The 23,760-nt window shown below is 42.1% G+C and overlaps 1 protein-coding gene across 3 annotated transcripts in view; it reads left to right on the forward strand.

Moving 5' to 3' along the window:
* Nucleotides 1–6,333: 6,333 nt before the first annotated feature.
* Nucleotides 6,334–23,760, forward strand: part of LOC120721729 (protein turtle homolog B-like) — a 155,154-nt gene continuing 137,727 nt past the window's right edge. The window contains exon 1 of one of the 3 annotated variants that reach the window (XM_040012240.1): nt 6,334–6,676. In XM_040012240.1, the coding sequence (XP_039868174.1) occupies nt 6,613–6,676 (64 nt within the window). In that variant the 5' untranslated portion in view covers nt 6,334–6,612. The remainder of the gene's footprint in view (nt 6,677–23,760) is intronic. The other 2 variants (XM_040012247.1, XM_040012255.1) reach the window with 2 other exon arrangements.

The raw sequence follows: 23,760 nt of genomic DNA on the forward strand, positions 1-23,760 counted from the left end.
TTCAGTGAGCTACTGCACTGTGGCACACTCCTGCAGCTACAGCACAATTTGTTTCAAGTTAATTCTACAAAGCAATGGAGATGTAAAGACTCATTGCAGCAGAATATTAATTTACTTTACTTGTAACTTTTTAATTTTCTATTGTGGACAATCAGTTTCATAACAGAACCCTGGACTGTATGGCAGGTCAGCTACATGATTTGATGACATTTAGTGGTTAAAAAGAAAAGTTCTCACTTGGCCAGGATATAAAATTAATTTGTAAGAGATACTTTTAAATACTTGATTCAATAATAACAAATAATGCTGGGTTCTAATTTAAACACAACTTTAGGGAGAACTCAGGAGAATAAGTTTAGTGCGTTGATTGAAAGTGAATGTTCAACAACAATGCAAAGTGAAGGCATAGTAGTTGGATGATCTCTCAGATGTCTCAGTAACTCATATCAGAAGATGATCCAGGAATACTGCACACATGAGAACAAAGAGGAAAGGCAGAAGCAAGTGTAAAGTACAAACCCATTTAAGAGGATCGCATAACATCTTTGGAGGTTCTCCAGCATCCCTTTGTTCAACCTTGGCCTCTCTAAGAGTTCCCCCTGCACTGACATGAGTAGCACAGGGGGACAAAACCGTGCAGTCTCAGGAGCCTTCAAGCTGGAAAAGAGAAAGACCACACAGAATCAATCTCCAGCATTGCTTCTTTGACCCTGGACAAAAGTGACAAAAACACAAATAGGGGTTGGAAAAGGCAATTAACAGCACATTACACTCCAAAAATGAATTAAGCTGCTCCAATAATAATCACTTTGGCTGTTTGTTTTTTTTCACTCCCCCCGGCCCAACCAATCGCAGCAGATGGCTGTCCCTTCCTGAGCCCGGTTCTGTTAGCGGTTACTTCCTTTTAGAAGGGATTTTTTCTTCCCCACTGTTGCTAAATGCTTGCTCATAGGGAATCATCTGATAGTTGGGGTGGCCAAAACTCTAGGGGAGCTAGCAATTCTACAATTACAATATTTCTACAAACAAACGAATATGGTCTTGGGTTTGCTTAAAATCCATTAGGTAATCTCTCAATATTCAAAGTGGAGCAGCAGACACCTTACCATTACATTGGTCCTTAAATCATACCTAAAACACCATGTTAAAGATAAATTCGATACAAATTGGAAATAAATTGGATATTAATTAAATAAACCTGCTTTAAGCACCAACTTATTTGTAATTCTTTATCAATATATAAATAAAGAATTACAAATTTATAAACATATAAAAATGTATCCCTTTGGGATACTAGTAGACATACCTGTGTTATAAATGATAAAATGTGTGAATGTGTGTGTGAATGGGTGGAGGACTGAAAGTGTAAAGAGCTTTGGGGTCCTTAGGGACTAAGTAAAGCACTATACAAATACAGGCCATTTTACCATTTGCCTATGACAGCTAGGATAGACTCCAGCCACCCTGGCAGACTGAATTGGGCTTTCTTTTATTGAGTACAGAAGCTGAATTACTCTAACGTTTACCAAAGAATTGTTTTACACAAGTGCTAAACTTCAGGTTAAATCTGGCCCATGTACAAAGTTGTTATTGTAGTTCACATGTATTTGCAGTTTCCTTTCCAAGGCCTACAGGGAGGCTTCAATACAAAACACATCCAGGATATCAAGACATTGTTTCTCTTAAAAGAGCTGAGAATTTTGCAAATTTATGAACACAAATCAGGTCAGATGTAACTCAGATTTCAACCGCAACCCAGAAGAGATCTTGCATATGAAGAAAGAGCTTTTATATCTTAGGTTATGTGGAAGCAGCTTTTTCATTGTTTATTTTTAAACTTTTCTACTGCTGTCCAGTAACTAACCTTTCTTCATACGGTAAGCTATGGTGGTGGATAATGACACAATAACTTGTTCATTACAGTTAAGGGAATTTTAACTGAAGAATCTATTTCATGGCTGAATCAATCTTTTATGGTGCCAGAGAGCAAATATTTGCTGGAGGATGCATTGTGTCCCTCATATCTTTTAAAAGTAGCCACAACTTGGAATCAGAACTTCTGTATTTTACGCCATCTTTGCTGTTGTAACAGTCATAACTGGCACAGGTTTTTGGACCCAAAGGCCGAACCTGAGAGAGGAACAGGTTTACTTAGCTACTGCAGTTCCCTCCTTTATTGCATACGCCACTTTCTCAGCTCAGCTACTTCAGAGGGGAACAAATGAGGAAAAGGAAACATGTTGACCTTGTGTACAAAGGTTGCATTGGCAATCAGATTGGGCTTAATGGTGATGATATAAAGGCTACTGGTTATGTGACATTGGAACACTAAAAGGTCAGAACTACTGGCCCTTTAAATCAAAAATAAGCTGTCTGACTTTGATGTGATGTATATTTGTTTATTTGATATAAAGTGACTTAACTTTAAAATCCACGGTAAAAAAAAATGTTGTCTTTGGCCAACAAACGATAAAAGAATACAGACAGGCAGTACAAAATCAGGAACATGTATGTTTCCATCTGTTCCAGTTTGTCATGTTGATGTTTTAAGTGGTGGTTTAGGGAAATATTTTGCTTGTTTTAAGGTTGAGCCTTTGGCAGAGCCTTTCTTCATTAATTTTCCAGACTTTTAGAAGAACTTTTGTCACCGTTGCACAACAACACACATTAATAACGGTAGGTGCAGAGTGTGCTGATGCATGCTGAATCATCCAGGTAAGTAAATCCCAAAAGGTTGATGTAGGGTTTAAAAACACTACGTCCAGATAAACCAAAAATCAACCTGTTGGGATGTAAGGTGTAAAATGTATCTGGTGTTGTGAGAAGCTATGAATCCACCCCGACCAATTAACACAGACAGGGATTTCTATAAATATATTCTGAAGTCTGTTGTTGCTCATAATGGCTCAAGTTATCCCTGAGGGATAATGGCCATTAGAGGTCGCTGTCACTTTGGTTATTTGAAGGTATATTTGGACTCCAGACACAAGGCCACAAAATTGTAGAAAAACCATGACTTGTAACAGTAAATATCAGTGAGTTGAAAGTAACGTACACTGAGGATCAGGATACTTAAACTCTGTGGTGAGCAAGAATTTTAGTATCTACAGTCTTCTTTTGTAAATCCAGACATGGTGATCCTGGGAAGCTTAGACATCTGACTCTAGTAAAACTAACAGTCATTTTGAATATTATTTATTATTATTATTATTATTATTAACATTAACAACAACAACAACAACAACAACAACAATAATAATAATAATAATAATAATAATGATTGTTAATACTGTACCTGCATGAAATGAGCTCTGCTCTCTGTGCCTCTGCCTTCTGTTACCTGTATACATAAAAAAGAACTCAAAGGTAATATGGAAAGGTTATTATTAAACATAGTATTTCCTTTTTTTAGTCTGCTTTCCAGGCTTCTCATCTAAGCAGTAATTTGAAATAATTTCAGTTAAGTTTAAGTTTTTGCTTAATCACATGTTCTTGTTTATTAAATTGAATTTATTATCTCTGATATTTGGACAGGTCCCCCTAAGTGACAGCATTTTAGATGTTTTCCAGATTTGTTTTTTTTTTTTTTTAATTAAAATTGAGCTTGTTCAGGTAGAATATCGTGTCATTTAAAGACTTTAAATGACACGATACTAGTTTGTGTCATTGTTACAGTTTATAGCCACAACAGTTGATGGATTACACCTGGCTCATTAAACAACGGAGAGAATAAAAGCCTCTTGGAGTTGAGCATAGTCGTGTGGCTCAGATAGTGTGATGAAAGCCTAATTTCCATATGCTATTTGCACTTCACACAGCACCTTTAAAGCCCACTGCTCATTGTGGCAGTGATCCAGGCTGTACTCTAGTCTTTACAGAGGCCAAAATGGCCGTTGAACATCAAGAAAGTAGACCTTACTTTGCATCTATGTGACAGCAATGTCACTGTCAGAGACACTGATATGCTGGTGCTTGACATGCCACATGCTTCTGCCTGCTTTCTGGTTGGAACAAGTGATGCATGTTTTTCCTGGTTAAACTGTTGTGACAACTGTCTGTCTACAGTTCAGTTTTTTTATCTACAAGTTTGACCTGAGTGATAACGTAGTGTCAACCACAATGCTGCGAATGTTTACTTGGGTGTAATTGTAGTTTAATCCATCAGGCTATAAATTTCATACTGTTTCTGACATGATGGCTTAGATGAGTTGCTTGACCGTTTACTTTAAGCGATCATAAGTGACAGGTGAGTTTCCACTTCTGCCAGTTTTATTGAGTTGGGGGTGTGGCTTTTGAAGATTGGCTATGGCAACTTGCACCATTGGCTCTATTATCCAGTAGACTTGAAAACATGTTTAGCCTTGTGGGGTACCTCAGGGATCTGTCTTGGGTCCAATTCTCTTTTTACTCTATATATTCCCCCTAGGCCAAATTATTAGGCAAATTCTCTTCCACTGTTTTTACGCTCTACAGACTCCATTGATTCTTTTAAAAAGCAGCTGAAGACATTTTTATAGATACGTTTTCAACTAATTAGTTGTTTTTATGTTGTATTTTATTGTTTTACATCGTTAGGTGTTATATTTTCATTCTTTGTATTGTGAAATACTTTGTGATTTTCATCTGTGAAAAGGGCAATATAAATAAACTTTACTTACTTACTTACAAATGATTATCTATTGAAAATAGCACACTAGTCTATTTGGCCAAATCCCAGTCTGGGCCCCACACCTCTCCCTTAACACAGCAGGGGTATGAACCATACTCTAGTGTGGAACAATATATATGCACCGACATATATAAAGACTGCTAATAAATACAATTACATAATTATTGAACTGATTATTCATTCATTCATTCATTTATTTGTTCATTTTCAGGCACAACAAATACCTATATTGAACATAAAATGCACAAAACACCTGACACTCCTGGTGACATGACACTCCTTTAAAGAAAAGTTTTGAAAGTTGCCAAAATGTCTTAGTGAAATTAAGCAGATTTTGTGAAACACACAAAATTGTTACATATGTCCTTTAGAAAGGAAGATTTGACTATTTTTTCTACAAGTATAGCATCCCAAAGTTAATTCAGCTGTGGATTTGTCAGACCTGAATCATTTGCTTAAACCTCACTGATCTCAGCAGGAAACTGGGCTGAACAGCAGCCAAAGTTTCGAATGGGAATCGTGGGAAACAGCGTAAATAAGGATACGAGTGACGCACAGGAATATGTTAAATAAAAATGACTTTAAATCACTTGTATTTGTCATCCTACCAGAGGCTATTAACAAAACCTCCTCCTCAAGGAGGTGTGGGGGTCCTTGCAGACCTTGAGGTAGAATTAGCTATGAGGCATGATGGATGGCTTGTGAGCAAGGCAGGCTGAGTCAGTTGAATTTAAAACTGCCATTGACGGAATCGTTATATGAAAAAGTGTGAATCATGCTGAATTCAGAAGTCTTGGAAATTAGTCAGGATTCTTTAATGGCAGTCTTGGTGACTTGGCAGACCACCAGCACGTCATTTAAACAGTGAACTCATATTTCAGAAGGGATATGAATGCACGGGTGTGAGTCACGTGATGATGTCCCCCCCAACACACACACACACACACACACACACACACACACACACACACACACACACACACACACACAGGGTGGTGGATTCCTCTCGTCTTATTGCGCAGCATGATACTGCAGCTCCGCAACAGCTCCACACGCCAACCCACCTTGAAACGCTCCCTCCACTGCTGCATTCATGCTGTCCAAGAAAAATGGGAAGATGTAATTAATTACCTTTAAAAAGCTAAAATCAGGAAGTCATCGTTTTGTTCATAAGCACCGATTCCTTCGACTTGCAAAAATTCAGAGTCACGCATAATACAGTCAAAGAGCAGTAAACGCCTTAAAGAAACAGGATTGGCTTCCATCCATTATAAAGGGTAACCACCTGTTGGGTTGTTTCTGTCTGCGGATGTCTGACGTGGTTTTGTATAATAAGTTTTTCCCTTCAGTTTTATCATTGAGATGCTGCACTTAGCATATCGGATGGTTTGCCTCTAACTCTATTACAAGTGACCAACATAACATTATTTTCTCCGATACACGCCATTACAGCTGTTAATGTAAGTTTATTCGCACTGAAACAAACAAACCACAAAAAGCCAGCGACGAGCAGCTATTCCTGGGTGCTCCACCGAGCAGAGGTGCAGAACCTCCGAGCCTCACCACATGCCAGGAACGCATCACTCCAACTCGGAAAACGACAGCGCAGGTAACCAATCGGCGTCCGGAGCCCACCCACACCCTTCAATGAAACGGGTGTGGAGGCGGGCTCGTGGATATCTAAAGGCTCGCGCTTGGTTTCACAGCGTCGCCTGCTCTCGTCCCATTGGCGCAGGTGATCCAACTCAGGATGCGAGTGGAGAGCGGAGGAGAGGGGAAGAGAGAGGGGGAAGCGCCGATGGAAAAGTGTCCAGGGCTCGGTTAACAAGAAGACAAGGATACCGGCCCGCTTCAGTTTGTCCTGGGGCACTCGGCGATGAGAGATTCACCGAAAGGGGCACTTTGAGATATGATGAGATTTATTTCTGGTCGGCAATAGTACTATGATTTGGTATGTGGCCACTTTGATAGCAAGTGTATTCAGCACCCGAGGAACGGCCGCTCAAGGTGAGTCGAAGTGCAGTGTGTGTGTCTTTGCTCAAGTTTTCACTTTGGCACGTTCAAACTATGAAACGGCTTTTTATGCTTTTCTTATTAGCTCACTCTGACTGTGTCGGCTCTATGGGAAAATGTCAAAATAAGTTCATACGTGTGTTCATCACCTGAGTGGGTAAAGGATAAGGGACCGGTCCACCGTTAAAAGAAAAAAAAAGGAGGAGGATAAACCTGGTTTAAACATGCTTATTCCCGCCGTAATGTATCTCGGGAATTTGTGGTTATCATTGATAAATGGCACTGCCGAAGTTGTGACGTTTTTGGCTCCAGAGTGACAGATTTTGCAGTCTATTTGGGTTGGCATATTCCTCCCGAGACGCGTGAGTTTGTGCTCTCGCAGCCTGTCTCACTGAGCTCCACGCCGGTCTGCAGCTGCTGAAATCTGAAGGCAGATGTGATTAGTATGGTGCGCTGGTGTAGATGTCATTATAATGCTATGAATGGATTAACCTCTTCCTGGGGAGCGGCTGAAGCTCAGTTGTGGCGGGCTTTGTCCGCTAGAGGGAGAACTTTGACATTTAGGGGAATTCACACGGTTGTCGTCACTCTTCAGGCTGCTTTTCACGCACTAATGACAAGTTGTGCTGACTTCAGATTTCTTGGCTTGTTGACGTCATGGGTGAAAGATCATAACCTTTCCATGGGGCGCTGAGGGACTTCTTCTGAGAGGGTTAAGTTACCAAGCTTTATATTCAGAGAGCACATCAGTGTAGGAGGCAGTCTTTTGGTCAAAAAAGGACAAAAAACAGTGAAAAATTATAATTTTCTTAAAGCTAAGTTGACATATTGCTACAGTTTGTTCTGCCTTATCAGCGCTCCAAAGCTTGAGAGTATTCACATAGCACATTGTTACTGTTTGTTCAGTCTGATCAACTCTCCAAAGCTCAAAAGTATCCACATAGCTGTCTGTGAACCAGTTAATTAATTGTCTGAGCTTTAATTCTATATGGCATCATTTCCTAGCCACATATAATTCAGTGGTCTGAAAGTGTGTCATGGAGTCTGAGTCTGTCTCACATCAATGATGTCATGCACAGGGAGGGATATGGCAGGCAAGCAAAGCTGCAATAGCGCTTTAACCTTAAAAATCCCCCACTGATCTTGGAGAGAGAGGAGAGATGCAGGCGACTGGGACAGCATATGTGCTTCGGCATGATTAAATGATAAGGAAGGGATTCTGTCAGCGAGCTGTCCACCACTGTGTGTCAGACTTTTGACACAACAGATACTTGCAGGTTTTTTATTATGTTTATTTTTGCTCACATCATTCTGGCGTGTGAGACAGGGCTCCGCTAGCTCCACTGCAAACAGTTATGTAATATGCAGCCTAAAAAGGATACACTTAAGCATCGCCTGCCAAAGGAAGGAGACTTAGAGCGATGTTTTTAAGCGGCTTCCCCAAGCTATTCAATGTCTGGGACAGCTGGCGACTTGTAGAAGGAGGAGCGATGGTGACTGGACTCGCGTTTTGTAAAGACTTCCCCCTTAGGAAGTCTGTCAGGTTATGCATCTGATCCTTGTGCTGTGACGGAGCTCTGCAGCATCCATTTTTGAGCACACAGGCACACTCACTGAGACAAACGGCCCAGCTGGTAGAAGCGGCGCAGGGCAGCATCCTTGCATCAGAGCGCTGCTGTCCCAAGCTGGCGGTTGGCAAGTGGCTCGACTTTCGCCATGTGATAACCTTGGACTTGAACCATTCTCCCTCTCTTTCTCTCCAGCCTTCCTTCCTCTTATTTCATCCTTCCCTTCCCAACATTCTCCCTCCTCTCACTTATCCTGTCTGACTCAGGTTCTTGTCGCCTCCTCTTCCCGCTTTCTCTCTGTACATTTGCCCTGTCGTCTTCCTCTTCTATGCACTCAGATGAACTCGCTCCCCTCCAGGTTTCTAGAGGTCTCTCTCAGCACGGCTGGGTAGCCGAGGGATAGCAACATGGTGGGTTGTGTTAATGGAGGCTCAGGGCACCCTCTGCAGCGACTGTCTGCTGTCATTCACACACACACACACACACCATATGCACACATGTCAACGTTCTACTATCCCCTTGGGGAGCAGTGTGTCTTTAACCAGGATCTGAACATATGCCAACTAACAGGCTGTCTCCCCCAGACTAAGTGAACTAATTATAAATAAGCTGTGTGATAAATGCCACTCAGTTGCTACATAAATACACATGCTACGACATGCCAAGAGGGCTGGATAGGAGGTGGGAAGTAGGGGCTGTTTTCTTTGTAAAAAGAGAATTTCCCTGTGCAGTTTTTACCACTTCATGTAATATTCAATTTCACTCATACGTTGATTACTGTGTGCTATTTCAAGCCTTGAGGAGCATTACTGTAGACATGACCTATGTGTAAATAACAGAAGAAAGATGTGCATCCTTAAAGTGCTTGAAAACTTAACCTTAAAAAGAGGCAGCCAACCCTTATCCTACTCCTCACCCTGACCCTAGGTGTGACCTAGGTACCTAGATGCCCCTTTTCTATGACATCATACCCATCATACTCTGAAACAGAGTGTTTAGAGCAGTCTGAAGCTCGTGCTTAAGATCCACAGGGATGCATGCATTCATGGTAAAAACTTTGATAGTGTCGCCACTGCCGAAAGTAATTTTCCATTAATTTGAAACGTAAAAAGTAACGCAAGTAAAAAACAAATCAATAAAGTGAGACAAAGACAAAGTTTGTGCCACTGCTAAAGCTTTTAGCCACAGCTACACACTGAGCTAAAATTTGAAACTTTGTTATTTGCTCATGTTTAATATGAGCATCTGTCAATTGAACAGGACACACATGAGAAAAAAATAAGGAGAAGCGTAATAGGTCCACTTTTAAGAATGCTTTCATCATTTTTCATGATCTGTGTAGACTGGTTCTAACTCTGATGTGTTTGTGCTCTGTTCAGTTCTTTTGGACTGCTGAGAAAATAAACAGTGTGAACCAATAAACCCACAAACACAGAGACTTGGTTCAGTTTACATTTGGCTTAAAAACTAAGTAAATAAGCCAGCTGCTTTTGCAATAAGCATCCGGGTTATTTTAGCATGAATGTACCGTTTGTGAATCCTGAGGTAGCAATAATTAGCACTTATACACAGTGTATCACTGTAAGTGCTAAATGAATATGAAGATCTTAACGTGATCAGTCAGTAGCAGTTGAAAATGTCTGTGTTTGTGTCCTCTGTGTGCTCTGTCAAGTCATTAAGTCCACTAAAAATACAGCGTGAGCCCACAGTAATAATAGCACAACAATCCTGCCCAAGACGTCTCTTTTTCCTTGCATCGGTACCTGTTTGTCATTCTTCAGAACCTGTAATGGATTTGGAGTCTACAGTAATAACATAGTAATAAAGCTCTTAATCACATATCTAGTTGTGCAGGCACCCGTAGTACTTTTTTTATTCATCTTTCTCCATCTCCTGCATTTTTCTTCTGGTCTTTTGTCTCGATCCTTGAATTGGGCAGAGATAGTCAACCCCAGAATGGTTTGTCAAAAAGTTGTGAAAATTGGTGCAATTGCCAAAGGATGATATCCTCAGGGATGGATGAGTGGCGAAGTGATTGGCTGTGGCTCACCACCATTTTTCATGTAATTTCCAGTTAATGGCAATCATTATTATGATATTTATAAATAATTGAATCTTAATCACTGTAGTTTCATGTTGCTCAGATACCTGCTCTCTTTGAAAGGAACTTGTCCAACAATCACACTGATCATCTTCTTCAACCTTCAAACAGTAGAACCAGAAGTATGTTTCTGTCTTCTAGTTTGATTTTAAAATAGAATGCACATTTGCAGAGATGTTTATTATAACTGTTGGTCTGTTGGGAAAAAAAGGAGCAAGCTAGGTCAATTTCATGACTGTTTAGTTGATGCTCTTCCACTTATGCTCTGCTATGCTAAACGTAAGTTTTTCATCATCTTACACTGATCTGTAAATGTCTCTTTGTGAAGTGAGAATTAAACTCCTTGTATGTATGCATGCTAGTAAGCGAGCGATGTCGTGCTTTTTGTTTGAGGCAAACATGATAGTGGGTGTAAAGCGCTCCCTTAATGAGTGCACGTTAACTACTGTTGCATCACCCCCATGTCAAGGGTCTCAATGATTGGAACCCACTCAGGGGGACAACAGGAGGAGTGAGTGATTGCTGTTGTGTGTCACCGTCACATTGGAGTGTGATAATGTGAGAGAAAGTAATGGACATAGTATGCTTTTTTTTTTTAATGGTCCCAGTCAGTATATCCACATGGAAACCACATGGAAAAGTAAACAAATCTTAAAATTAGGGCTTCAAGTTTAAATTAGGGCAAATTTTGGTCATGATCACAATTTTGACTTCACATAATGAACTAAATATGATCGAGCAACAATGAAAATGTGTGCTCTGCCAATAGAATGCAAAGCAAAAGCAAGTCATGCGCTCCCTCAATCACTGCCTGATGATGTGCCTGCATGTGCCAATCACAGCTGTCCCTGCACCCTGCAGTGTGAAGTTTTCTGGGCTGTCTCTGTGAGTACCACTGTACAAAAGAAAAAAATCAAATGCCTGGGACAGCAGAAGGTAAAGAGCTTTTTCCTCAAAAAGGATCATCTTCCATTCTTTGGAAATACTTTTAATATTTAGAAGTGATGTTACCCAAGAAAAACAACAAAACAATACATGATTACATGAATAATTCAAAACAAACTACACAGGGTCAAACCATGAGTCCACATATCAAAAGTTCATGGAGCTGACTGCTCAAAAATCCAAAGACCCAGTTCTGGGCCAGTTGCCTGAAGGCAGTAGCAGCGCGGACACAGTTCAGGCGGCCGACCGTGTGGACAGCAACGGCGGCGACGGGCAAACAGTTCTGGGGGCTGACCGTGCACACGGCAACAGCGGCGGCGCCGACAAAACAAATCCGAAGGCCGGCCACGCGGAAGGCAGTGGCGGCAACAGAGCAGGTCCGGAGGTCTGCCACGAAGCCAGCGGCGGCGAATTCTTTCAGGAGGCCGCCCTCCGCGGCCATGATGCCAACTTAGAGGCCTGGAAAGCGACTGACGAAGGCGAGGTGGAACCGGCCGAGCTGGCTCTGACGGCAGTGTTGCAACCGCAGCACCAGGCGAGGCAGGACCAGGCGAGGCAGGACCAGGCGAAGGCGGAGTCACGGAGGCTGAGCCAGATGAGGATGAAGTCACGGAGGCTGAGCCAGATGAGGATGAAGACACAGAGGCTGGACCAGGCGTGGATGAAGACATGGCTGCGGAATCTGGCGATGTGGATGCTGCAGGCAGCGATGTGGATGCTGCAGGCAGTGACGCTGCAGGCGACGATGCGGATGCTGCAGGTGACGGAGTAGAAGTCGCAGGGGATGATTCAGCAGGTGACGGCTGAACAGACTTCCCCGGACCGTCAGCAGACATGAGGATGTCCTGGCTGGGTCCTCCAGGACCCTCAGCTAACGAGGCGTGGTGCTGTGTGGGCTCCTCGGACCCACTAGCTGACGAGGCATGAGGCCGGACGGGCAACTCGGGCCCACCAGTGGAGACAGACACTGAAGCAGCAGGTACGGAGACCTCTGGCAGTGTGGACACTGGCTGGGGCTGAGCAGCACAGTGGCTTGATTCAGGCAGCAACAGTGAGATTCAGTCCTCGGAGGGCTGAAAGTGTTCCCCAATACAATCAGCAGAGGACGGAGGCGGACGGGTGAACTCACTTGAACTCTCAGGGGGTGCTGAGAGCCGAGACTGTTCTGGTGAGTTCCCTGGTGAAGCTGCTGGCGTCTTGACCTCTAGGGGTCCAGAGTTGGCTGGTGACTGACACCCAGCCTCTGGGGAGGCCCTAGAGGGAGCAACTGTCTCTGAGAAGACCAGCTTAAGAGAACCAGCAGATGTAATGATGAAGTGTGTTCCCTGCTCGTAATGAGACGGTGAGGATGGTGACCGGATGAACGAGTGGGTGGGCTGCTGAACTAGTGGCAACTGAGCTACAGGTAGCGAAGATGATGGTAACGGAGGTGTAACAGGTGGTGGAGTGGCTGACTGAACTGAGGGCAGCTGGGCTGCTGACTGAACTGAGGGCAGCTGGGCTGCTGACTGAACTGCTAACTGTGTTACAGACCCCACATTGAATTGTGGTGAAGGTGTGGATGGGGGGGATATGGTCAGGAAAAACGGTTTCAGGGAAGTTTATTGCTTTACCTGAAGGAACCGATGCAGACGAAAAGGCTCCCCTAACATAGTCATTCCCTAAACTCGTAGTGCTAGACTCAGTAACTCCAGGCTTAGAAACAACAGTGTGAACACAGTCATTAACCCTGAATGTGGGCTCAGCAAAGGCAGTCTTTGGAGCAGTGGCCATGGGTGAGATGGAAAAATCATTGTTATCTTCAGAAGACACAAAGAATAGCTCCAGAAAACACAATCACAGAATCTGACGCTGCAGAAAAAAAGTGTCCCTTTCACTCACCACAGCCGGCTGCTTACATGTCCCGACATCCGGCGGTGCGAACGTCGCTTCCTCCTTGGAGACGGCTCTGACGGGCCGGGAAACTCCTCGTCTGGCGGGTCGGTCCTCCATTGAAGCAAGCGGTAGCGGCGGGAGGGTGAAGGTGAAGCTAGTGAAGAACAAAATTCTGTACGAGCGGGTGCAGTGAGTCCAATAACCAGGGGTAACCGGAAATAAGCTGTTGTAGCTTGGCTTCCACAGCATAGAGAAACGCTTCTCCTTCATGCTCTACCCACAGGTTGATTAATCTTGAAGCAGAGTCGATAACGGCCTCCTGAAGCTCCCTGGGTGGGCTGAATGCTGCTGGATCCATATCTGGCTGGTCCGTACTGTCACGGCGAGTGAGATGAGCCGTGTGGAAGAAATAAAGGAGGATCCAAATGCAGGCACTTGTAAAGGTGTGAGGGTGGTTTATTAAACACAAAATAAAAATGGGCAAACAGCAAAAGGAACAGAAGGCTATCTAAACTGAGAACGACTAAACTAGTGAACACAAACCAGGACATGAACATGAAGGAGGATGAGCAGTGGAGAATGACGACGGACAGCAGGGAAAACACAGGAGTAAGACATGGTGGATACACAGACGGACCAGCGACTACAATGACAGAAGACGCGATTTAAATACACACAGAGAAACACAGGGAGATTACACACAGGTGGTGGACACAGCAAGGAGTAATTAACGAGACGAGACAAGGGAGGTAAACCTGAACACACTCACATGAGACGCAGACCTTCACAATAAAACAGGAAACAAGAAAACACTACACAAGGACGCAGACACGACACTGAGAGACAGACAGAATATAACACATGGAACTCAATGCTAAACATGAGACACAACCAAAGAACAATCCATAAACATGAATAAACAGAACATAGAATTCAAATAATAACCAACAAATCACAAAGGTAACAAAACGATCATTCATGAGCAAACCAAAACATAATAAACTTGGAATGCCGGGTCGAACCGACCCAGAACCGTGACACCTTTGTTACGCTGCAGTTTGCCAAACCTGCTGGGGGTTTCCCATGAAGTCTTTCTTCTACACTCAGCTTTTTTTTCATTCGCTATGTGTTTATACAGTACACCACTGCATTTAATAAATAGTCATTATTAATCTCTGGCTCGCTTCTCGTTTTTCCACCGCTGTGAATTGGGAGTTTTTCCTTCTCGCTGTTTCCAAAGCTCTTGCTCATAGGGGGTCATCTGGTCTGCTCCAGCTGTTCTCAGTCAAATCTTGCAGGATGCATATACAGAGGCCTCTATGGTAGATTCAGTGAAATGAGATTCATCTGGGCCTAAGTTGTGTTACTGACTGAGTGATGTTGTCAGAGCATGTGTATTTTGGGCAAAACTGAGCTGGCACAGAGTGCTGCTGCCTAATTAATTGAACTCACAAACTTTCCTGGTATCCCAGTTTTTTGATGATCCCTACAGTATGATCACTTAATGAGCAGTCTCGCTGTAAGTGGGTGGCTGCTTGGCAAAAATAAAGCTGCTGACCAAGAAATGGGAGACTCGTGTCTCATTTGCAGCGTGAATTTAAATCCTGCGGGTGTTCAGCATTTTCTAATTGAAGGACTTGTGTTTTCTGAGTGGGCTGAGAGTTGCTTTTCATTAGGAATGCTCAGATCCGACCTCTTATTGATCCGATTACTGACGTTAATGACCTAATTTCTACACATGCAGTATAAATTGATAGATCACCTGTTCGCATCTTTTCTCATTCTGTTGGCATGATAAACAGCTTCTTTCATTTATGCAATGTACACTCTAAATACAGAATTTTAGAGTCACATCGAAAAGGGCGAAATATGAATTTACTCTATATTAATAGTCCAGCAAACTAGTTAGTAAATTACTTAATGCAGAGAGTTCTGAGACATAGCGGTGGGCATCACAGACTCAAAATCAAAACCAGGGGCATTTTCCATCCTTTTCCAATGAGCTACCGTCAGTGATGACATGCTTCCTAACTGAAAGTGTGAATTTCCTGAAACAAGGTGCCAACAGCAGCATCATTCAGTAATAGTGACATAGCATTATATCCCATGACACAGCATAAGTCAAATAGTGTTTACAAATATCCTAGTTAGTGTTTTCCCTGTAAAATGTAAGTAAAAGTATAATATAACTCCTTAACACTTTAACAATAACTAAAGCGCTCTAACCATGTAACTATGCAGGAGCTGCATTTGGGTTGCGCATCATCAGCTGCATGTATTTCCTCCTCGCTAGCCTGGTAGTACTCAACAGTGTTTTTGCCTCAAGTGGTGAAAAAAGCTTGTTGTCTTCACATTTAGCAGCAGCAGTTGTCTTGTATATTTTGTAAAGCATTGTGCGTTATTGGTGGTTGCTGAAGTGGATCCCTTTTTAAGTAATAAATCATCATAGCAAAAGCTGATACGGGACTCTCAGACGTGCCGAGGCTTGAGTTGTTGTAATGCACACCAGGGAATACAAATGCATGGTGTTGCTATAGCAATGATATCACGATATGACACTTGTATATCACATAAAAATGTATACTATAATGTGTATTACTGCAGGGATATGATATGGCACAGCCCAGCTGAGAGGACTGTAACCTACATGTCAAAATAAGGCCCCATGTGTCATTTTAGGTCAGTTTTTACCTGAATATTTGTTGCTTCACTGTGCTCATCAATGCATGGCACAGTCAGGTTTGCCTCCACAGTACTGCATGTTAACAATGTAACAAAAGGGAAAAGCAAAGGTACATGCAAACAATTATAGCTGAAGTGGGAAACTGAGATGATATCTTTTTCAAGGCTTTTGTGTTATTTTAAAGCTTTAATATGGTAGCAAAGATATGGAGTCATGGAACGGGAACAGAAGCTTCAGAAAGTCTTTGAAGCAAACATTTAGTTTCTTTGAGCCAAATCTCAGTATGGTTTCATCTTTGCACCCAGATTCATTCTGAAGGCTAGACTCAGCAGTATGGTAAAGTACACGACTGTTTCTTTTCTTTCTTTCTTTTTTTAACACAGAATTCTCTTAGCAAATAAATTTGCGTATAAAACGTTTGGCCACCACTATTTGACTTTAATCAATTCATCAAAATTCCAATTGCTGTCATTTTCAGGATCTTGAGAAAAGGTCCTGTAAGTTGCCTGCATGGTATACTTCCTGCAACAAGGCTAAAGGCTAATAAATGGTTAGTGAGGACTGTATGAGGCATACAGTGTAAATTAAAATTTATATGCATGCTCTTGTTTTGAATATTCTTTCCCAGTGTGCCCATTATTCAACAAAAGAACAATTTATAAATCATCGTCTTGCATCTTTTTCAGCATTATGTACTGGGTCTATATCAATATGGGTGTCAGTCTCAGAGAGGCCAATAATAGCTGATAATAGTAATTCACAAGTATGTGAATGTAGGTGTGAGTCAGAAGATGCACAGACTGAGCTGTGTGCATGAAAATGGCTCTCCGATGCTAAACACTCAACTTTCTAAAGGTCATGCATCCTGTTAAAATGAGAATGTATCTTAGTTTGAATCCTCTTGCATAAAAAAGACGCAGTTTAAAGTTGGCACTTGTCAGTGGATATTTTTAGACTGAATTTTCTGCCTGCCAGCTTCATGTCGAGTTAATGTTCTCAGGCATGTGGTCGTACTCTTTGAAGCTGGATCATTGTCACTCTGGTTTACAGCTATGGACTACCCTTGTAAACTTCATCCAGCATTTATTTAAATGTTAGTTTGGCTAGGATGAAAGCAGGTTTTCCTTCTTCATCTTGAACTGAAACACAATAGTAAGAAATACTAATCACATTATTAGGTCCCTGTGATGCCAAAGACCTATAGGATACTGCAAAAGAAATCACATCAGGAGTTTTTCAGTGGAGTTGCCTGTACATGTAAGTCCATCCATCCATCCATCCATCCATCCATCCATCCATCCATCCATCCATCCATCTTCTTCCACTTTATCCGGGGCCGGGTCGCGGGGGCAGCAGCCTAAGCAGAGAAGCCCAGACCTCCCTCTCCCCAGCCACCTCCTCCAGCTTATCCGGGGGAACACCAAGGCGTTCCCAGGCCAGCCGAGAGATATAATCTCTCCAGCGTGTCCTGGGTCTGCCCCGGGGTCTCCTCCCGGTGGGACATGCCCGGAACACCTCACCCAGGAGGCGCCCAGGAGGCATCCTTGTCAGATGCCCGAACCACCTCAGCTGGCTCCTTTCGATGTGGAGGAGCAGCGGCTCTACTCTGAGCCCCTCCTGGATGGCTGAACTTCTCACCCTATCTCTAAGGGAGAGGCCAGCCACCCTTCGGAGGAAGCTCATTTCCGCCGCTTGTATTTGCGATCTCGTTCTTTCGGTCACTACCCACAGCTCGTGGCCATAAGTGAGGGTAGGGACGTAGATCGACCGGTAAATTGAGAGCTTCGCTTTTACCAAGACTGTACATGTAAGTAATGCATAAAAAATTTATTATGCCACCACCCAGTATCACAGCTTCCCTAAATTAACAGCTTTGGTATGTTTATTTTTCTATAATGGTAAATTGATCCGTTTGTTTAAACTCCTTAATTAATTTGAATTAATTATAATTATTGTTGTTATCAAGTGCTTTTTAAATTTACTGTTTAAAAAAAAAGCTGATAAAATAGTATAGCAATATAATTATTTTTGATGAAGTGCAATCTAACGCAGCTCACGGTGAGATTTTTATAAACTCGAACTTTAAATCGCATTCTGTTTCACGTGTAAATGCACTGAGCTGCTACTATTTGATTGGTTTATGGTTAATGGGCAGTTGATCAGGTGCACAGGTCTAATAAAGTGGCAGACATGCACAGTATATTGTGCTTTGCGCGTCACCACATACAGACACCTTTCATTTACATAGAGCTTAATGGAAAGTAGCACTCTTGTTGCTTGGGGCAAATGGCACACTTCATAAAAGTCACCAACCTTTAGATGTCAATCAGCTTGTTATTTGGGCCAAGGAGCAGTGACTGACAGCTGCCGTCATTCCCCCTGAGCTCCCAGCAGCCTCCATTTGGGTTCAGTGAACCCGTCCACTGAGGGTACACAGCCACACGAACTGATGGAAAAGATTGTGCGCTTTATGTGTAGTTGTAAATCGTTTCAGATCCCTGTCAGGTTTGCAGTATGTAAGCAGAACCTCCAGTGCAAGGACAGCGCATTTCTGTTTCAGCTCAGTTATCAAAGAAAAGCACCTGATAAACTGACAAATAAAAATAAAAATCAACCCAAAATATTTTAGTTTAGTTCATTTTTGTCTATTCAGTGCAGACACAGTATCAGTGAGACATGAGAGAAGTGGAGCACAGGACAGAAAACACTTTGGGACAAATTTGGCTTCATTTTTGTGCAGTGTATACAGTCTATGGGATAAATAGGCAGAAGATAATATAAGTCATCTTTGGTTTTAGATGAATAAAACTTTATGAACTGTCAAAGACATCCAAGAAGGACCTGTATCCCCCAAATATACATTTACCTGCAGAGAAACTCAGATATCAAAATAGTTATCAAGTTTGCCATGATTTTAGGGAGACTGAACTGGGAATGTTTCATATGCACACACTAGTGTTGACTTTCACACCTTTAGTAGCTTTAATAAGCTTGGAATATGTTTATAGTGCTGAAATTGGGACAGGAACAGCTGATTTTCTCTCAGGCTCAGCTGCAAGTGTTTTTCTATTGCACTTGGATTTGTGTGTCCCGTCACTCAGTGTCCTGGGTTTACCACTAATTCTATGTGGGGGATGACAGAGTTTGCTTATCTAGTATTGACTTCCTGTATAATGTTAACTATATATCACTCCTGAAAGAAGCTTGAAAGCTGGCAGAGAAGGATGTTTGAGTCCATCGGCGTAGTTCATAAAATAAAGACACTATCTCACTAAATGTTGTTTGACTCCCACAATGATAACTGCTCTGTTTCACTCCAGACATGCTCCCTTCTAAGTACCTCACAGGTACTCCTCAGATGTGTGACAATAAAAGAAAGTATGGCTATCACAGATAAGCTTGTGCGTGGTATACTGTTCATGATAAAGCTTTTGACTTGGAGCAGCTTTGTAGCACATCTCTGAAAGCCATTGTTCTCCTGTATGTGCACTGAATACACTGTACCAGTGTCTTCTTGCTGACTCATCTTAAAGCTGTCCTGCTAATAATTACCACAGTTCTTCTGCTGCAGTCACGGTACACAAAGTGAGCAATCACAATATACTGCCACTGACCCTTTTGCACGGGATCGTTGGATAAAAACACGAGTACACAACTTAAAAAATATAAGCCGTGTACTGTTGTGGACATGGGTAGCAGCAACATGGGCACATGGTATTGGTTTAGTTGTGTGCTATATTTAGAACATGTTCACCACTTCACTTGAACTCAGGTTATTACGTGCCACCAGGCTCCACTGAAATTTTTACAAAGCTTGGACTTTCTTTGTTTATTGTTGTTAGTCATTAGTCATTTATATTGTTATGTAGCTTTGTGTGACTTGTGGATCCAGACTAACAAATAAAAAACAACACAAAGTAGACTGTCCTGTTTTCTGTCACTTAAATATTAGTTGATTAATTAAATATATTTATATTTGTATGAACACAAAGCTAACAGCGCAGAGCAAAGATGAAAACCAGCACAAAGAGACTTTGAGGCGATTGCCGCAGTGATTCTGCTGCAGCAACATGAACAGGTAGAAACAGAGTCTGCAGCCTGACTGCTCATCCGTTTGTTAGCTGTTGAAGTTCAGGGTTTGGCTGCTGAGCTTTGGCCTGCATCCTCTCAGCTAACCTCACTCTGGGTTTTAGCATAGCATGAGTATAATGTTGTTGTTTTTGTTCTGGATACACGTTTGTGCAATAAAAAGTAAAAAAAAAAGAAAAAGAAAGAAAAAAGTCTGTGCCAATATTCAAATCAGCCAATTGTAGGAACTGAAATACTCAGAACCAGTTCTTTACAACAACCGGTTCTGACCCTTACCAGTTTCATTAGATGGTTTATTTTACCAAAAGATTCAGGCAGTCTCGGAGGCTTGTGTCACTGTCACTGTGGACACACCAATCATTTCTGTGGAAAGACCTTAGCATCAATCTACCACCATCTTTATTCGGGGGTTTCGGTACCTGACACCAGAAATGATGAAGCCCATCAGATGAAGGGGAAAGACAGCTTTTGTCTGATAGGTGAAAGTCGTCTTTCCCTTTGATGAAGCAGTGCTGTGGATTGATTTGAACTTCTTCAGGTGTCCTTCTGCTTGGAGGACTGAAATAAATGTATACCAAAACCCTGGCTGTACACGTACCTATCAAAGTGAATTTTCCAACCGCCAATCAAATCACAAGACGGCGTAAAATCAAATTAACTGCCCTACATTCAAGGTGTTCTTGGTCTCTCTTCCTCCTACTTTGCTGGGGACTTTGCTGTCTGCAGACTTTCATTTTCTTTTTTCTGTTATGTCCCTGAGATTATAGGCATCATTAGCGCTTTGTCCACAGCTGCATGAGTTTGCAGAGGGGTATATGGATGGGCAGATGTACACAGTATAAGGGAGCTCCTGATGGGCAAAAGAACCGTTTTGTTATCAGTGTGTTTTGAGACACTTTGAAAGACAAAGTTTGGGAGCAGAAAAATGAGACCTGCTTCACAAAGTGGATTACCAGTTTTCTCTGTAGCCATCAAGACATTACATAGTTGTCTCTTGCAAACCTGTCACATCCTTCAGCCTCATAAGGTTACTGTGACACTCCACTAAATGATCCTGACAATGTTTAATGTTTGTAATCAATGCATTTTGCGAGGAAAGCCTTCACTTGAGTTAACACTGTTTTTCCTGATCTGCTTAGAGATCTCAGTGTGCATGGTGCACTGGTTCTTTACCTTACACCCCCTGCTAGTTTTACAGACACAAACTTGTGTATGCTGTGAGGGAGAGGAAGTGGTTAGATGGATGAGTGGATAACTTCTACTCATTTTATCAGACAGAGCAGTGCGGCTCATTTGAAGTCAAATACTGTATAGTGTGTTTCTCTGAAAATAAGCTGAATATCAGTGCTGATTTGGAACGGAGCATGTCTAAAAACCATCCTTCATACCAATCCCATTTTCATTTGGGGGCTTTTTATTGCAGCAGTGTGGTTTTTGGTAATGGCTTCCTGCTAACATACATCTTGGTGAGTTCGTATACTTTCTCTGAATCCTGTACTCCATATCACATTTGCCCACCCCCACCATCCTGGCTTCCTCCCCTGTCTCATTTTACAGCGTGGCCTACTGATGCAGCACAGTCAGCTTCCTCCACGCTGACTTCTCTAGACCCATTAAACATTTATTGGATAGGGCCATAAGATACCTCAGTTGTGCTGCCTCACATCTTCACCCTGATACTTATGTGAATTCTAGAGGCATTATTTGACATGGGCCCTTTATAAAATGTATATAACAGGCAAACTGACTACATGCTAGATATGACACGTGACACATCAGCCCTTCACTGCTCCATGGCAACAGTGTTGGTGTATATGGATTGATGGAACTTGACGTGAATCCAAAAAACAAATCAGTAGCTGTAAAATTCAAGATGTAGTTCTCAATTGAAGCAAACTGCTGTTCTGCCTTTCTGGAGTTTTTCCTTCCCACTTTTGCCCAGTGGCTGGTCTGATTGTTGGGTCTTTACCCAAACAACTTGCCTCTTTGATCTTCTGTAGATGTGAAACATTTCTTCCCATCACAGTCAAATCATTTAAGAAACAATTTTCTCACAGACGGGATCAATCAAGAGCTCTCACAAGATGCTTTGTGTTGATTACTGAAATATAGTACACAACGCAAGGGCAGCTCGGAGAGATGGTCGTCCTTTATTATACCGTTCGTTCATATGCAGAGATTGAAAGAATGAAAGGTAGTGAGCTTTTTAGAGAGATGGAGAGAAGAGCTACCTGTGTGCAGAGCAGTGAGAGAACCCTCTGGACCTAAGGTGGGCAGGGAATAGCTGTCATGTCTAAATAGAGACATATAAAGCAGCTGGCACTGTATCTCCTCTACCACCAGACAAAATGTGTTTACTGTGAACATTTGATGGGCACGTTTCGCAGACAATGCAGGATTTGTTTGCTGCATCTTTCAGGAATCCTGGATTATTATCTAACTGGAGTACGTTGTTGCAAATGTTGTATTTGTATTTTTCCCAAATTATCCATTCATAATTTTTGCGTGTGAAATCACAAGACTAAGGGAAAGAAAAAGTTAAAGGTGATTCTTACAGTGATCCTAATGACACGACCTTGTCAGAGCAGCGACAGCCACGCATAACTGCTGAGTAAGCAGGTGCACACATGTGAAGGAGCGACACAGGTGAACAAACTGGAGCTTTAAGCTGGCATTTTGGCAGCTGTACATGAGTACCGTCTATGTGTGGGGGAAATGTTTTCACTTATCTGATGTATCGCAGGGATTATGGAAGTATATGAGATCACACTATTTTTTTTTTAATTGGTAGTGAGTGCTTTTATTTAAATCGTGCCTTTAACTACTTCTTGGCAAGTGTGCTGCTAGCGTCAGTTTCCAGTATGTGGGTCAGCTCAGTGTAATTAAGACAGTCAACATCTGAAACAGATGATGAGACCCAATGTACTCCAGTGGTGTTGTCATCATAGCAGGGCATGTAATGTTGAGCTTGAAAGTCTGTTTTTGCCTTAATGTGTGTTTTTGATTGTAAAAGAATTTATTTCAGTGATTTGGTTCAATGTAATGTAGCACAACATCACTGTAGTGCTATCTGGATGCTATGAAACTAATTACTAATTGTTTGGTGGGTCAGACAGAAGAGTGGGTTGTATATATACACACAGCAAGAGGAAGCAGTTTAGATAAATATTTAACTTGTTTAAGCTCTGGAATAAACAAACTTGTTACCGAGCAGATTTTCAACTGCTTTGGTTGTCTCCTGCTTTGACTCCTAACACAGACTTTTGTAGGTTTCAGTTACGATACGGGTCCTGACCAAGTGCCAGCAGCTGACAAGAAGAAATAATGTGTTGGAACCAGTGTTGCTGTTGTTGCTCAAAAAAACTAATTTATTACACATAACTCTTTAATTTGTAAAGAGTAATGTGTATCTTTATTTATTTATTTACCCACTGCACTATGTGGAGTGCAGTGGGTCTGGGTGGTGTTGCTCTGTCCAAAGCAAATTTCTTCAAAGCGAGACAAATAAAGACACTTTGACTAATGTAGAGGATCAAATCTGTCACCAAGGCCATTTACTGCACGCCTTCCCCAGTTCTTTCAACTGTCCTGTCCTCTTGCCACTATCCATGGCTGTAAGAAGTACTCCCTGTCATAAAGGGAAAACATTACAGCACTCCCTGCCAAGTGCAAAAGATAAAAATGTAAAAACCATGAATTTAGGATGTTAAATTCGTGAATAGAATACATAGCATTTCATACGGAGAATAAGAAGGGCGAAAGCGGATCGTTGAATGAAACAGATGAACCAGAACTGGTTTGTAAAAATGCTGCAGCT

Source organism: Simochromis diagramma, unplaced genomic scaffold, assembly GCF_900408965.1.
Source record: "Simochromis diagramma unplaced genomic scaffold, fSimDia1.1 OVJJ01000123.1, whole genome shotgun sequence".
NCBI classification, from domain to species: domain Eukaryota; kingdom Metazoa; phylum Chordata; class Actinopteri; order Cichliformes; family Cichlidae; genus Simochromis; species Simochromis diagramma.